Raw genomic sequence first — 14,774 nt, forward strand, 5'->3', positions numbered from 1 at the left:
CAGCCAAGCAGAGCTACAACATCCTACTTTCCTCAAAAGTTGGCTCCCAGAGGTTAGATAACCTTTACAGGAAATGCAGATTGAAGTGAGTAGACAGTGGAAGGATACAGCTAGTATAAGGCTGTGATTGTGTTTTGTTTATGAGGAAGCATGATGTTTGAGATCAGTTATATTGATTAGATTAGCAATATTTTCCTCAAATTATACTGTGTTGTTTCACCACGGGAAAGAATTTTACAGCTCGTTCTGTGAGTATAGCTGTGACATCCGCTCCCATGCTGAATGAATTGGAGGTACGGTACTGCTAATCAACTGAAGTTCTGAATCATTTGAAACCTGGATTTTGATGTGTCGCCTCCATCTGCCTGATGCTTTATTTTTCCCAGTTGGTCCATTAGCATTCTGATGCTTTATTTGTTTCTATTGGCCTACCTGAGTCCCGATATTTTGCCTCCCTATGCTTGTTTGAGTCAGGAGGTTCCGTCTAGTCCCAGCCATCTACCTGACTCATCACATTCTGCCACTGCCGATCCATCAGCCCAAGTCCCTAAAACCACCTGGCTGCCTGTCTGACAATGGAAGACCAAAAGTAGATGCTTTTCTCCCCAGTGAGCATCAACAAGAACTTTTATTTATATAGCGCCGTTAACACACTAAAATGTCCCAAGGCGCTTCACAGCAGTGTTAGAAGACAAAACAGATAAATTTGACACCGAGCCACATAAGAAGAAATTACGGCAGATGACCAAAAGCTTGGTCAAAGAGGTAGGCTTTAAGGAGCGTCTTAAAGGAGGAAAGAGAGGTAGAGAGGTATAGTGAGGGAGTTCCAGAGCATAGGGCCCAGGCAGCTGAAGGCTCGGCCACCAATGGTTGAGCAGTTATAATGGGATGCTCAAGAGGGCAGAATTTGAGGCGCACAGCCATCTCGCGGGGTTGTGAGGCTGAAAGAGATTACAGAGATATGGAGGGGCGAGGCCATGGAGGGATTTGTAAACAAGGATGAGAATTTTGACATCGAGGTGTTGCTTAACCGGGAGCCAATGTAGGTCAGCGAGCACAGGGGTGATGGGTGATGGGCTACCAAGTTTTGGATGACCTCAAGCTTACGTAGGTTAGAATGTGGGAGGCCAGCCAGGAGTGCGTTGGAGTAGTCAAGTCTATAGAGGTAACAAAGGCATGGATGAGGTTTCAGCAGCAGATGAGCTGAGGCAGGGGTGGAGGTGGGCGATGTTACGGAGGTGGAAATAGGCGGTTTTAGTTGTGCCGCGAATATGTGGCCGTAAGCTCATTTCAGGGTCAAATATGACACCTGTGTTGCAAACAGTCTGGTTTAGCCTCAGATAGATGCTGGGGAGAGGGATGAAGTCAGTGGTTTGGGAATGCAGATTGTGGCGGGGGCCAAAGACAATGGCTTCAATATTCCCAATATTTAATTGGAGAAAATTTGGAGCAGGGCAAAGTTATGAAAGGAGTTGTACTTATCATATTCTTTTGTAAAGTTAGAAATTGAAAGGATTAAAGTACTGGTATGTGAACGTACAGTGACCTTGCTGGCATTATGTTCAATAATGTATGCTGCAGTGAAACACTGCCACCGAGAGACTGTTGTGGGATCAGGGGATTTTAAGTGGCATGGAATGGATATTATGACAACCTTGGATGTAGTGATCAGTTTGTTGCAATGATTGAACCTGGACCTGCTCAAATCAATCACAAGAACCAAAGTGTACTGAACATGGCTAGTTTGAAGATATGCCTGCCCTGTTCCCCAGGCCCTTTCTTTTGCTTTAGTATGGTGGAATGCCTGGTTTATATTTTTAATTACTCAAGTTGAGGTTGAGCTCAGTGGGTAATTGTACCACTTGGTGTGGTTTTGAAGCCACATAGACCAGGGAGGCTTCAAGTCTGAAGGCCTGGTCTGAACTGACTCTCAGCTAGGGCTACAAGATTGGACTCAGTAGCCTGGAGTTTCCGCTCAGTTGCGTTAATTTTTTTCGGTGCAGTTCACCCGAAATGAGCGAAACCAACGCAAAGGATCGTGGAGTTTTAAGCGCAAAATTGAGTTTCTGCAATCTTTTAATAAACATCACTCTAGAAGCAAACCCTGCCCAAATAACTGGCCTCACCTCCCAGATTGAATTAATCACCATGGTGAGTTTTGGCTAATCGCACTTGTCTGCTGGCCTTTGAGGAGGCTCTAAAAATTAAGCTGTTTTTTTTTTTAGGTGCAAGGACACGGATAAGTAAGTTTTAAAAGATTTTGAATCTATATATATTTTTTAATTTCCTAAGAAACTGACGACTGTACCCCAATTTCATGAGCAAATGCTTTTGTATAGTGGAAATCGAGATAAAAAACACTTCTCAAAACTAGCACAATTTTGGGCGCAATTTGTGCCTGGATCGCCGCTTGCGCCCAAAGTGGAAACTCTGCCCCAGTGTTTCCAAGTTAGAGAAGAGAAACTCGGGCATTTGCTGACATTTGCTAACATTTGCTAGTCTTACGTAGGATTGCATAGGATATACAGCACAGAAACAGGCCATTCGGCCCAACCAGTCTCATCAGGTGTTTTTGCTCCACCTGAGCCTCCTCTCATCTTTCCTCATCTAACCCTATCAGCGTAACCCTCTATTCTCATCTCCCTTATAGGCTTATCTAACCGCCCCTCAAATACATCTGAAGTATTTGCTTCAACCACTCCCTGTGATAGCGAGTTCCACATTCTCATCATTCTCTGGATAAAGAAGTTTCTTTTGAATTCTTTATTGGATTTCTTGGTGACTATCTTATATTGATGGCCTCTAGTTATGCTCTTCCCCACAAGTGGAAACATTCTCTCTGTATCTACTCTATCAAAACCTTTCATGATTTTAAAGACCTTAATTAGGTCACCCCCCAGCTTTCTCTTTTCAAGAGAAAAGAGACCCAGCATGTTCATTCTTTCCTGATATTTATACCCTCACATTTCTCGTATCACCTTTGTAAATCTTCCCTGTACCCTCTCCAGTGCCTCTATATCCTTTTTATAATATGGCGACCAGAACTGAACACAGTACTCCAAGTGTGGTCTAACCAACGTTTGATATAAGTTTTAGCATAACTTCCCTACTTTTCAATTCTATCCCCCTAGAAATAAACCCAAGTGCTCGGTTTGCTTTTTTATGGCTTTGTTAACCTGTGCTGATATTTTTAGTGATTTGTGTATTTGTTCCTTTGCTCCTCTATCCCATTTGGATTCTTATTTTCCAAGTTATGTGTGACCTCCCTATTTGTCTTACTAAAATGTAATACCTCACATTTATCTGTGTTGAATTTCATTTGCCAATTATATGACCATTCTGCAAGTTTATTAATGTCTTCTTGTCATTCGTTGCAGTCCTCCTCAGTATTGGCCCAATTATGTGTCATCTGCAAATTTAGAAATTGTGTTTTTGATTCCAAAGTCCAAATCATTAACATAAATTGTGAACAACTGTGGTCCCAGCACTGCTCCTTGTGTAAAACCACTTCCAACTGTCTGCCACTTTTAACCCCACTCTCTGCTTTCTGTCTTGAAGTCAGCTACATGTGCATTCTGCTACTTTTCCCCTGACTCTGCATTCCCTGATGTTACTCATTAGTCTATTATGTGGTACCTTATCGAAGGCCTGTTGAAAATCCAGATACATGACATCTAATGCATTACCATTGTCTACTCTCTCTGTTACTTTTCAAAAAAATAAATTAGGTTGGCCAAGCAAGACTTTCCCTTTTGAAATCCATGCTGACTATTTATTATTATATTTTTTGTTTCTAGATGTCTGGGAGCAGTGGTGGGGGAAAGACAGTATTGGATTTGTTTCTGATGCCTCTGCAACCTGCCAGAGCTCACGAAGAGTGGCTACTTGGGCAAAAGTCGGATTGCTGCAACCACCGGAGGAACTGGACCTCAGGGGATGAATGACGAAGAGAAATATCAAAATACAGATTGCTTGACTGATCTCTGTTTTATTATTTTATACATATCAGCCCAATAGAATTGCACAGAATTTTATAGCACTGAAACAGGCCATTTAACCCAGCAGGTCTATGCTGGTGTTTATGCTCCACACAAACTTCTTCCCAAATTATTTCATCTCACCCTATCAACATATTCTTCAATTCTCTTCCCCCTCATGGACTTATCTAGCTTCCGCTTAAAGGCATCATGTGAGATGTGAGGACTAGCATAGCAACATAATAAACCAGGCTGCTCTTCAGCTATCAGGACTTGAATCACATGTATGGACACTGATAAATAATTTCAGCTCCCATGGGTGTTCACAATCTGGAAGTATGTGAGCAAATTACTGGGACAGGGGCACTTGAATAGAAGTGCTGCCAAATGGCACTCAAAGAAGTAAATCAGAAAGCTTCCACATAAATAGAGAATTCCTATAATGTGATGCCTGTTTGGAGAGCTGATCTGCGCAGGCGGAACCAAGTGGCTATCACAGGAACCGCTGCGTGTTTTAAATATTTATTTAACCATCTGCTGCAGGGTGACCTGACAACAGAAAGTTCTGATTAAATGGTAAAACCTAATTTTTTTTAACACATTACCAAATGCAATCTATGACACTCAATGTAATTCCAAACTCCAACTTCATTGAAATGTTCAATTAGGAAGGAGGGAGCGGTGTATCAAAAATGAAAACTTCAAACAAATGCTGTGGAGATGGTGCGCTGTACTGAGATGTAAGGCACTGTGCGGGAGAAATTTGGGTAATTTGCACCTCCCGTTAGCACCCGTGGGGAAGCTAACAAGGTGCAAACTCTTAATGACTCCCGGCGGTGGTAACTCATAGTTCTGCTGCACCGGCGATGCTGATGTCATCAATGTGTGCAGCACCCTGTTTGCGGCCGGGACCCGAAATTGGGTATCGCCCCTTGAACTTGTGCTGAGCAATGACAGCAACAGCTTCTGGGGTCGCGTATTGGGTGGCCGGCCGCTCGCGGGGCGAAAGCTAAAGGGGAGGTGAGCTGCTGTTCATAAATAAAAGGCCAATTTCCTTGGGTGCCTTGGATGAGGAGTCCGTGCCGCGATCGGTCAGCCCGGTACTCTGCTTGCTGTTGGCACTGCACCCCCGCCCTTGGTGATCCAGGTCGGACCCATTTTTTCCTGTAGAGTTTGCAGCTTGGACCTTTCCCTTTAATTTAGGGAAGAGCCCCTCCTACGCGGCAGCGCTATGCGGCCCAGTGCGTAGCACTAATGAGCTGTGCGCCCCGCTCCCGAGGTGTCTGCCCTGCTACCGCCCCAGAAAGGAAGTGGAGTGCTTGATTTAGATGCGAGAGGCGAGACTTCCATTAGATCAGCCATGATCTTATTGAATGGCAGAGCAGACTTGAGGGGCCAAATGGCCTGCACCTGCTCCCATTTCTTATGTTCTACGCCTTGTGGGGCAGTATCGAATTTGTAGCCCTGTATATCAGTAGTAACAAAGAATTTGCATTTATGTGGTGCCTTTCACAACCTCATGATATCCTAAAGTGCTTTACAGTCAACAAAGTACTTTTGAAGTGTAGTCACTCTTGTAATGTAGGCAAAGCGACAGCCATTTTGCGCACTGCAAGGTCCCACAAACAGCAATGTAGTAATGTTTTAGTGATGTTGCTTGAGGGATAAATATTGAGAGAACTCCCCTACTCTTCTTTGAAATGTTGCCATAGGATCTTTTACTGCCACTTGAGAAGGCAGACAGAGCCTTGGTTTAACATCTCACCTCCGACAGTTCTGTACTGAAGTGTCAGCCTAGAGTTTGTCCTCATGTCTCTGGAGTGGGATTTGAACCCACAACCTTGTGACTCAGAGGCATGAGTGCAACCACTAAGCCACAGCTATGGACTGATGTACTTACATCAGAATAGTACTTCACACCCACGGACAGCCCAAATGGACAGCTGACCTCTGAAGTGCCTTCAGTCAGAAATACTGAGCAGAGACTTTCGGTTGCTACCACAGGATGGAAAGATTGGCAGGAAAGTTATCTTAAATGATTCTTGGCCACTTCTCACTTCGAATAACATTGGCATTGGCAGAAACCTGTTGGCTGATTGTCCACTCATCCTGCCTTGAGTGAGGCAGGGAGAACAAAAAAAGAAGAAAAAATTATTTTACGCCATTAACTTTCAGAACTGACGGATGGGCGAGTTAGCTGCCAGCAGAGTTGTACTATTTTAAAAAAAATTTCTTGGGATCTGGATATTGCTGGCAAGGCTGGCATTTATTGCTCAATCCTAATTGCCCTTGGGAAAGAGGTGATACAACTGAGTGACTTGCTAAGCCACTTCAGAGGGCACATTGGTGTGGGACTGGAGTCACATATAGGCCAGACTGGGTAAGGGTGCTATTGAGGGTGTGCAGCGAAGGTTCACCAGACTGATTCCCGGGATGGCAGGACTGACATATGAAGAAAGACTGGATCGACTAGGCTTATAATCACTGGAATTTAGAAGAATAAGAGGGGATCTCACAGAAACATATAAAATTCTAACGGGATTGGACAGGTTAGATGCAGGAAGAATGTTCCCGATGTTGGGGAAGTCCAGAACCAGGGGTCACAGTCTAAGGATAAAGGGTAAGCCATTTATGACCGAGATGAGGAGAAACTTCTTCACTCAGAGAATTGTGAACCTGTGGAATTCTCTACCACAGAAAGTTGTTGAGTCCAATTCATTAGATATATTCAAAAGGGAGTTAGATGTGGCCCTTACAGCTAAAGGGATCAAGGGATATGGAGAGAAAGCAGGAATGGGGTACTGAAGTGGCATTTTCAGCCATGATCATATAGAATGGTAGTGCAGGCTTGAAGGGCCGAATGGCCTACTCCTGCACCTATTTTCTATGTTTCCTTCCCTAAAAACCCGTGAACCAGTGGGTTTTTACGACAATCCGATAGCTTCATGGTCACTTTTACTGATACAGGCTTTTTATTTCCAATTAAACTGAATTCAAACTACCATGCTGGGATTTGAACTCAGGTTCTCTGCATTATTAGTCCAGTAACATAACTCCTATTCTAGCAGTAGGGCTGTTAGGAGATGCACGAGAATGATATGGGTCGACACGTTCTGTAATTTTCCCTTTACCTTTCCCAAGAAGTGATGCTCTTCCCCCAGGCAGTTCAGCTACATAACAGCAGTTACTACACTTCATCATTCACTGCGCGCAAAGCTGTTTGAGGTGTTTCTGTGAGCAATAATAAAGCATTAAATTCATACAAGTCTTTTCAAATGCTGTAAAAAGTTGATCTTGGCTAGGCTAATGGGAGTGAATGCAGACAGATGGTGTAATGGAACCCCTTTATGATAGATGGTGCTTTTAGCTCTATATTTGGAACAGATTTTCCTTCTGTTGGAGACTTCCGACTCCAGCTGATTCTCCCACTCTGCTGAAAAGAACATTTCCTGACATGAAATTATATTGGAGACCGATGTCTTTAAAATTAGAATAGGGACAGCAAAACATTAAGGGCATGCCAGAAAATTCTGTTCCCTGATATAGTCAATTGGTCGAAGCCCATTAATAGCAATATTACAATACATCCTGCCTGAAATATTGTCTGCCATTTTGAATGACAGCCAATGGCTCAGTGTTTCTTCCTGATAAAGTGCTGACACCAGGGAGTCCCTGGCCCAAGACCACCCTAAGTGGAGGAAGTGCATCCGAGAGGGCACTAAGCACCTCGAGTCTCAAAGCTGAGAGCATGCAGAAATCAAGTGTAGGCAGCAGAAAGAGCGTGCAGCAAACCTGTCCCACCCACCCATTCCCTCGACGACTATCTGTCCCACCTGTGACAGAGGCTGTGGCTCTCGTATTGGACTGTTCAGCCGCCAAAGAACTCACTTCAGGAGTGGAGTCAAATCTTCATCGATTCCAAGGGACTGCCTATGATAATGATGATGTTTCCGCTGCTGAAATGGCCACTGGGGGTATTGCATTCAACTCTTTCCCCATGAAAGAAACACAGTCAATCAGAATATTTGGAAACTGTCCTATGTTTTGCTGTCATTAATTCATGTTCAGGAAAAAAAAAAATCACCAAAGAGAGAGACAGATCATTATTTGCTAAATGATAATCACAGGAGACTACCTGAACCAACAGTGAGGAGTTAGGAACATAGGAACAGGAGTAGGCCATTCAGCCCTTCGAGCCTGCTCTGCCATTCAACTAGATCATGGCTGATCTGTATCTTAACTCCATTTTCCTGCCTTTGTTTCATCTCCCTTGATACACTTAACAAAGTACTATCCATCTCAGTCTTGAAAGCTCCAATTGACCCAGCATCCATAGACTTTTGTAGGAGAGAATTCCAGCGTTTCCACTATCCTTTGTGTGAAAAGGTGCTGATTTCCCTCCTAAATAGCCTGGCTCTAATTTTACGATAATGTCCCCTCCTTCTTTATTCACTCACAAGAGGAAATAGTTTCACTGTATCTACCATATCGAATCCTTTTAACATTTTAAACGCCTTGATCAGATCACCTCTCAATCTTAATGAAGGAAATAGAAGCCAAGTTTATGCAACCTGTCCTCTGAACCCTGGTATCATTCTCATGACTTTGCCGGTTAATTATTTTCTTAAAGGGGACTGTTATCATAAAGAACCACAAACCTTCTTGTGGGCGATTGTCAAACACTCATTGGTGGCATAATTTGTATTGCAATACACAGGAATTGTCATATATGTACTTTTGGGATCACTAGCCACTAGATGGTATCACTGTTGGAGGCCATTGGGCTGCACGCACATGTGTGCAGCTCAAGTATAAAAGGCCAGCCATTTGTATATTAGTCACTTTGGGCCTTAATAAAGCAGAGCCAAGGTCATACATCTTGGAGTTAAACAGTACTCAGTCTAACAGTTATTGCATACACAACATTTGGCAACGAGGCAACAAGAACCTTTGCATGCAAAAATGAGCACAATTGGATTGTTGGAGCGATTTGTGGAAGGAGAAGATTGGGCAGACTTTGTGAGCCATTTGAGCCAGTTCTTCGTGGCCAACAAAATGGAGGAGGTTGGCGACGCAGATCAGTGCCGGGCAGTGTTCCTCACGGTTTGCAGTCCAAAAATATATGGTCCGCTAAAGAATCTACTCCTGCTTGTGAGTCCAACAGAGAAGATGTATGAAGAATTGTGTACACTGGTACAGGACCACCTTAAGCCGGACGAAGGCATCATCATCTTGAGATACAGATTTTACATGCACGTTCATTCATACGTCCAGAATGCGGCAGACGTCTAGCGGACCGTGTAAGTTCGGGGCTGTGTTGGCAGACATGCTGCGGGACTTCTTTGTAATCAGTGATCCTGCATAAACTATTGCCGGTGGAGATATTGGACTTGATCGCTCAGTCATGCATGTCGCCGGATAGAAGTCTGAAGCAGTTATCAGTGAAAAATCTAAATTCGGCAAGTACTGTAACTATGATTGATTCGGCGTTCGGCAGAGCCTACCCGCCTACCTACACGAAACCTGTGGGCTGCCCAAAGTCCGCCAGCAGGAATGCATCCGATTTCTCCGTGTTGGCATTGTGGGGGAAAATGGACAGTGCCGATTTAAGCAATATAGTTGCAAAGGCTGTCTGAGAGTGGGGCATTTCCAGTGCAAGTGCCCGCAGATGAGCAAGCGTACTGCGACACACCACATGGAGGATGATGGTCAGACTAGCGTGGATCCAGCTATGCAATCCGAGATACCAGAAGAAGAAATGTATGGACTGTACTCGTTCCTAACTAAGAGAAAACCGATAATGATCAACATGAAATTTAATGGGGTGCCGGTATCGATGGAACTGGACACGGGGGCGAGTCAATCGATAATGAGCCAGAGGGCATTCGACAAGCTGTGGGATACTAAGGCTGTGAGGCCCAGGCTGAGTCCAGTCAATGCCAAGTAGCGCACGTACACCAAAGAACTCATAACGGTGATTGGCAGTGCCACAATTAAAGTTCGTATGAAGGTGTGGTTCACGAATTACCGCTATGGATTGTCCCAGGCAATGGCCCAATGCTACTCGGCAGGAGCTGGTTGGAGAAAATCAGATGTGACTGGAACGACATAAAGGTGTTGTTGTCGGAGGAAGATACATGTGCCCAAGTACTGAGTAAGTTCCCCTCGCTGTTCAAACCCGGCATCAGCAACTTCACGGGAGCCAAGGTGCAGATCCACGTGGACTCGGATGCAAGACCCGTCCATCATAAAGCTCGGGCAGTGCCGAATATGATGAGGGAGAAGGTCGAAATTGAACTGGACAGACTCCAGCATGAAGGGATCATATCACCGGTTGAATTTAATGAATGGGCCAGCCCCATTGTTTCTGTGCTGAAAAGTGATGGCACAGTTAGAATCTGTGGAGACTACAAGGCTACGATCAACAGGGTGTCGAAACAGGATCAGTACCCGTTACGAGAGGCTGATGACTTGTTTGCAAGGGGGAAGTCATTCACCAAACTGGACTTGACATCGGCCTACATGACACAGGAGCTGGTCGAGATGTTGAAGAGACTTACGTGCATTAACACGCATAAAGGACTATTTATTTATCACAGGTGCCCTTTTGGAATTTGCTCGGCTGCAGCAATATTTCAGAGGAACATGGAGAGTCTACTGAAGTCCGTTCCCAGAACCGTTGTGTTCCAAGATGACATCCTGATTACAGGTCGTGACTCTGAGGAACAACTGAACAACCTGGAAGAGGTTCTACATCGTCTGGACAAAGTGGGACTCAGACTGTCTTCTTGGCACCAGAGTTCGAATTCCTGGGAGGAAAATTGCTGCTGATGGCATCAGGCCAACGGACGCGAAAACCAAGGCCATCAAGAATGCATCCAAGCTGCAGAATGTGCCGGAGCTGCGTTCGTTCCTGGGTCTACTCAACTACTTCAGTAACTTCCTACCTAAATTGAGCACCTTATTAGAACCACTGCACATGTTGCTAAGAAAAGGCGACAGCTGGGTGTGCGGTGCGTCTCAAGACAGCTTTTGAGAAAGTCACTAATCTGCTTTGCTCTAACAAGCTGCTGGTACATTATGACCCATGTAAATGTTTAGTATTGGCCTGTGATGCTTCGTCATATGGAATTGGTTGCATACTCCAACAAGTATGAGTCGGGTAAACTTCAACCAGTCGCGTAAGCTTCAAAAAGCTTGTCTAAAGTGGAAATAGCCTACGGCATGGTAGAGTAAGAAGCACCAGCCTGTGTGTATGGGGTTAAAAATATGCATCAGTACCTGTTGGTCTTCGGTTTGAACTGGAGACAGATCACAAGCCGCTCATTTCACTGTTCTCTGAAAACAAAGGTATCAATACCAATGCTTCATCCTGCATCCAGAGGTGGGCGCTGACATTATACGCTTATGATTATGTCATTCACCATAGACCTGGCAGCGAAAATTGTGCCGATGCTTTGAGCCATCTGCCGTTGCCCACATCGGAGGTAGAAATGCCACAACTGGCGGATCTATTGTTAGTTATGGATGTTTTTGAGAGTGAAGGAACCCCTGTCACGACTCAACAAGTTAAGACCTGGACCAACCAGGACCCAATTTTATCGGTGGTGAAGAGTTGCATCCTCAAAGGTGATTGGTCTGCCATGCCCAAGCAAATGTGCGAGGAGACCAAACCTTACATTCATCGCAAAGACAAACTGTCTATTCAGTCGGATTATATACTGTGGGGCAATCGTGTTGTAATGCCCAAGAAAGAGAAAGAGAAATTTGTACGTGAGCTACATAGCACACATCCCGGCATTGTAATGATGAAAGCCATCGCCAGGTCTCATGTATGGTGGCTGGGAATTGACTCTGAGCTGGAATCATGTGTGCATCAGTGCAACACTTGCATGCAGCTCAGCAAAGCACCAACGGAATCGCCACTCAGTCTGTGGTCGTGGCTGTCCAAACCATGGTCCAGGATCCATGTAGACTTTGCAGGTCTCTTCCTGGGGAAGATGTTTTTAGTTGTGGTCGATGCATATTCAAAGTGGATAGAGTGTATAATCATGTCATTCAGCACATCCACAGCTACCATTGAGAATCTCAGTGCCATGTTTGCGACACATGGTCTGCCTGACATCGTTGTTAGCGACAACAGATCGTGCTTCACCAGTTAGGAGTTTCAAGAGTTCATGAAACTCAATGGTATCAAACATGTAAGGTCAGCACCATTCAAACCTGCATCCAATGGGCAAGCAGAACGTGCTGTCCAAATTATAAAGCAGAGTATGAAGTGAGTAACCCAAGGGTCACTGCAGACCCACCTGTCATGCATACTGCTTAGTTACAGGACACCACACACGCTTACTGGGGTCTCGCCTGCTGAACGAATGATGAAGAGAGGTCTTAAGACCAAGCTATCTCTTGTACATCCTGACTTGAATAATCATGTTGAATATAGAAGACAAAGTCAGCAAGAGTATCACGATCGCGCAACTGTGTCACATGATATTTCTGTAATGATCCTGTATATGTACTGAATTATGGTCAGAGTCCCAAGTGGATCACTGGTACTGTCATGGCCAAGGAGGGCAACAGAGTATTTATTGTCAAGCTCAAAAATGGGCAAACATGCAGGAAACATATGGATCAGATAAAGCTGCAGCACACAGACGAACCGGAACAGTCGGAGGAAGAGACAATCGACGACCAACGAACCTACCCCCAATCATCGGTGAATTGGAACTTTCAATCACTGACATGTTCAATGAAAATGAACTTTCAATCCCTGACATGGCCATTGCCACTCCCACCAGGTCAGCCACCCAGCCACCAGTCACAACAGACTCTGAACACTCACCCAAGGCTGGAGTTGAACTGAGACGGTTAACCCGGGAGCGTAAAACACCGGACCGTCTCAATTTGTAAAAGACTGTGTTAATAGCTCAGAGGGGGTATTGTCATATATGAACTTTTGGGATCACTAGCCACTAGATGGCGTCACTGTTGGAGTCCATTGGGCTGCACGCACGAGTATGCAGCCGAAGTATAAAAGGCCAGCCATTTTGTATATTAGTCACTTTGGGCCTTAATAAAGCAGAGCCAAGGTTATACCTCTTGGAGTTAAACAGTACTCAGTCTAACAGTTATTGCATACACAACAGGAATATTATATTATGTCAGATGATGTCGTGAGGAAAGTAATGAGCATCTTCACAAATTAACCGAGGTTAGAAGGCACTGTCCCTTTAACCCATCGAGGTCTTTGATCGGGATCTTTTTGTTTTGGTGACCATATGGAGGTGCTTTTTGTTCAGCAGGCTAAATGCTAAATATTTGTACCTGTATTTGTTCGAATGGAATTTCAAAGCTGAATGATTCGTTGTAGTAAGGGTTCAGTGTGTTTTTCTTGACTGTGGTTTTCTTCTTCTTGAGCCGTTTCCCATTCTGCAGCAGGTGGATCTTTACATAAGGATCTGAAAAATAAAATAGCCATCCCTTAGTAATCAATTCGAAAACAAGAAGTAAAAGCAGATTTGTCTTTAAAGCGAAGTCTGAAATGACAGCGTGGTGACAGTGTAGTGCTGCTCCATATGTACACTTGGTTCTCGGATTCCTTATGTGACTATTCCTGATCTCAGTTATGCTGTCTGAGTAGAAGCTGAGTGTTTGTCTGTAGGAAAGGTCTGAGGGCATGTCTCCTTGGGCTGCTTCTATGCATCAACTGCTTCTAATTCAGGAGCAACATTGGCAACATTTCAGTGCAGTGACCTGGTCAAGGGCGCAGTGCGGGGTGCAGGAAGGCTTTTTGAGTGAGGTGTGGGTGGGAATGAAATAAATAATCTAAAAAACCTGAACTCTCAGAATACAGCTCAGGAACTGTACTGTATCAATACTCTGGCAAGATTTGTTATAATACAGAAACTAGTTTGTTTCTATAACTAATAACAGAGCCGGGTGGGGGGGGGGGGTGCGGGGGGGGGAATGAGAATTATTTTTTTAAGCAGCGAGTTTTTGTGATCTGGAATGCACGGCCTGAGAGGCTGGTGAAAGCAGATCCAATAGTAAGATTCAAAAGGGAATTGGATATGTACAGTGCATGAAAAGGAAACATTTCAAGGCTGTGGGGAAAGCAAGGGAGGTTTAATTAGATAGCTCTCTCAAAGAACTGGCACACGCCTCTTTGTGTGCTGCATGATTCTATTATTCTATTATTCTACAAACTTTCTTACTCAGTTCACAAGCTTTTATAGCTTGCAGTTTCATCCTCTTGCACTCTGGTCCCAAAGCATCTGAACTTGGTGATCAACCATTCCACCATTGTTTCTGTTTCCTCCGAACACATTCTCTGCGGGGATAGTGTGGGGCAATCGGAGCTACAGACATGTCCACCACTGCGACCTCTCTGTGCTCAGCCAACTGGAGGTGTGGATCAGACTGGCTCTGTATTTCAGGGGTTTATTTTCATCCTCAGGCTCTCTATTCTCAAAGCATTCCACCTTATTGATCAACCCAAGTTTGTTCCACCAACAGCTGCCAGCTTAGAATGACAGGCAGCCCTGGGGCTTAAACATACAACCATCTGCTTTTGAAATGAATACCATAAAACTAACACTGCGTAGTCACTGAGGTGCATAGAACTCGACTGCCTGTGAAAAATGGCTCTCTAGGTGAAACAGCTGGATTGCAAGCTTCTCTTCACTTGGTTATCCCTGGAGTCATGCTGAGGATCAGTCTGTGATATAGAAAACAAGCCTTAAAGCTGAAATGCTGCAGAGAAACTAACTTTGATTAGTTTCTAAACTGCAGTCA

General features: G+C 44.5%; 1 protein-coding gene across 2 annotated transcripts in view; it reads right to left on the reverse strand.

The window, feature by feature from the left end:
* LOC139228223 (synaptotagmin-B) overlaps nucleotides 1–14,774 on the reverse strand; it is a 196,587-nt gene that overhangs the window by 49,726 nt on the left and 132,087 nt on the right. For both annotated transcript variants that reach the window (XM_070859399.1, XM_070859398.1), the window contains exon 7: nucleotides 13,305–13,438. In XM_070859399.1, the coding sequence (XP_070715500.1) occupies nucleotides 13,305–13,438 (134 nt within the window). The remainder of the gene's footprint in view (nucleotides 1–13,304; nucleotides 13,439–14,774) is intronic.

Source organism: Pristiophorus japonicus, chromosome 17 (genome assembly GCF_044704955.1).
Source record: "Pristiophorus japonicus isolate sPriJap1 chromosome 17, sPriJap1.hap1, whole genome shotgun sequence".
Classification (NCBI taxonomy): domain Eukaryota; kingdom Metazoa; phylum Chordata; class Chondrichthyes; family Pristiophoridae; genus Pristiophorus; species Pristiophorus japonicus.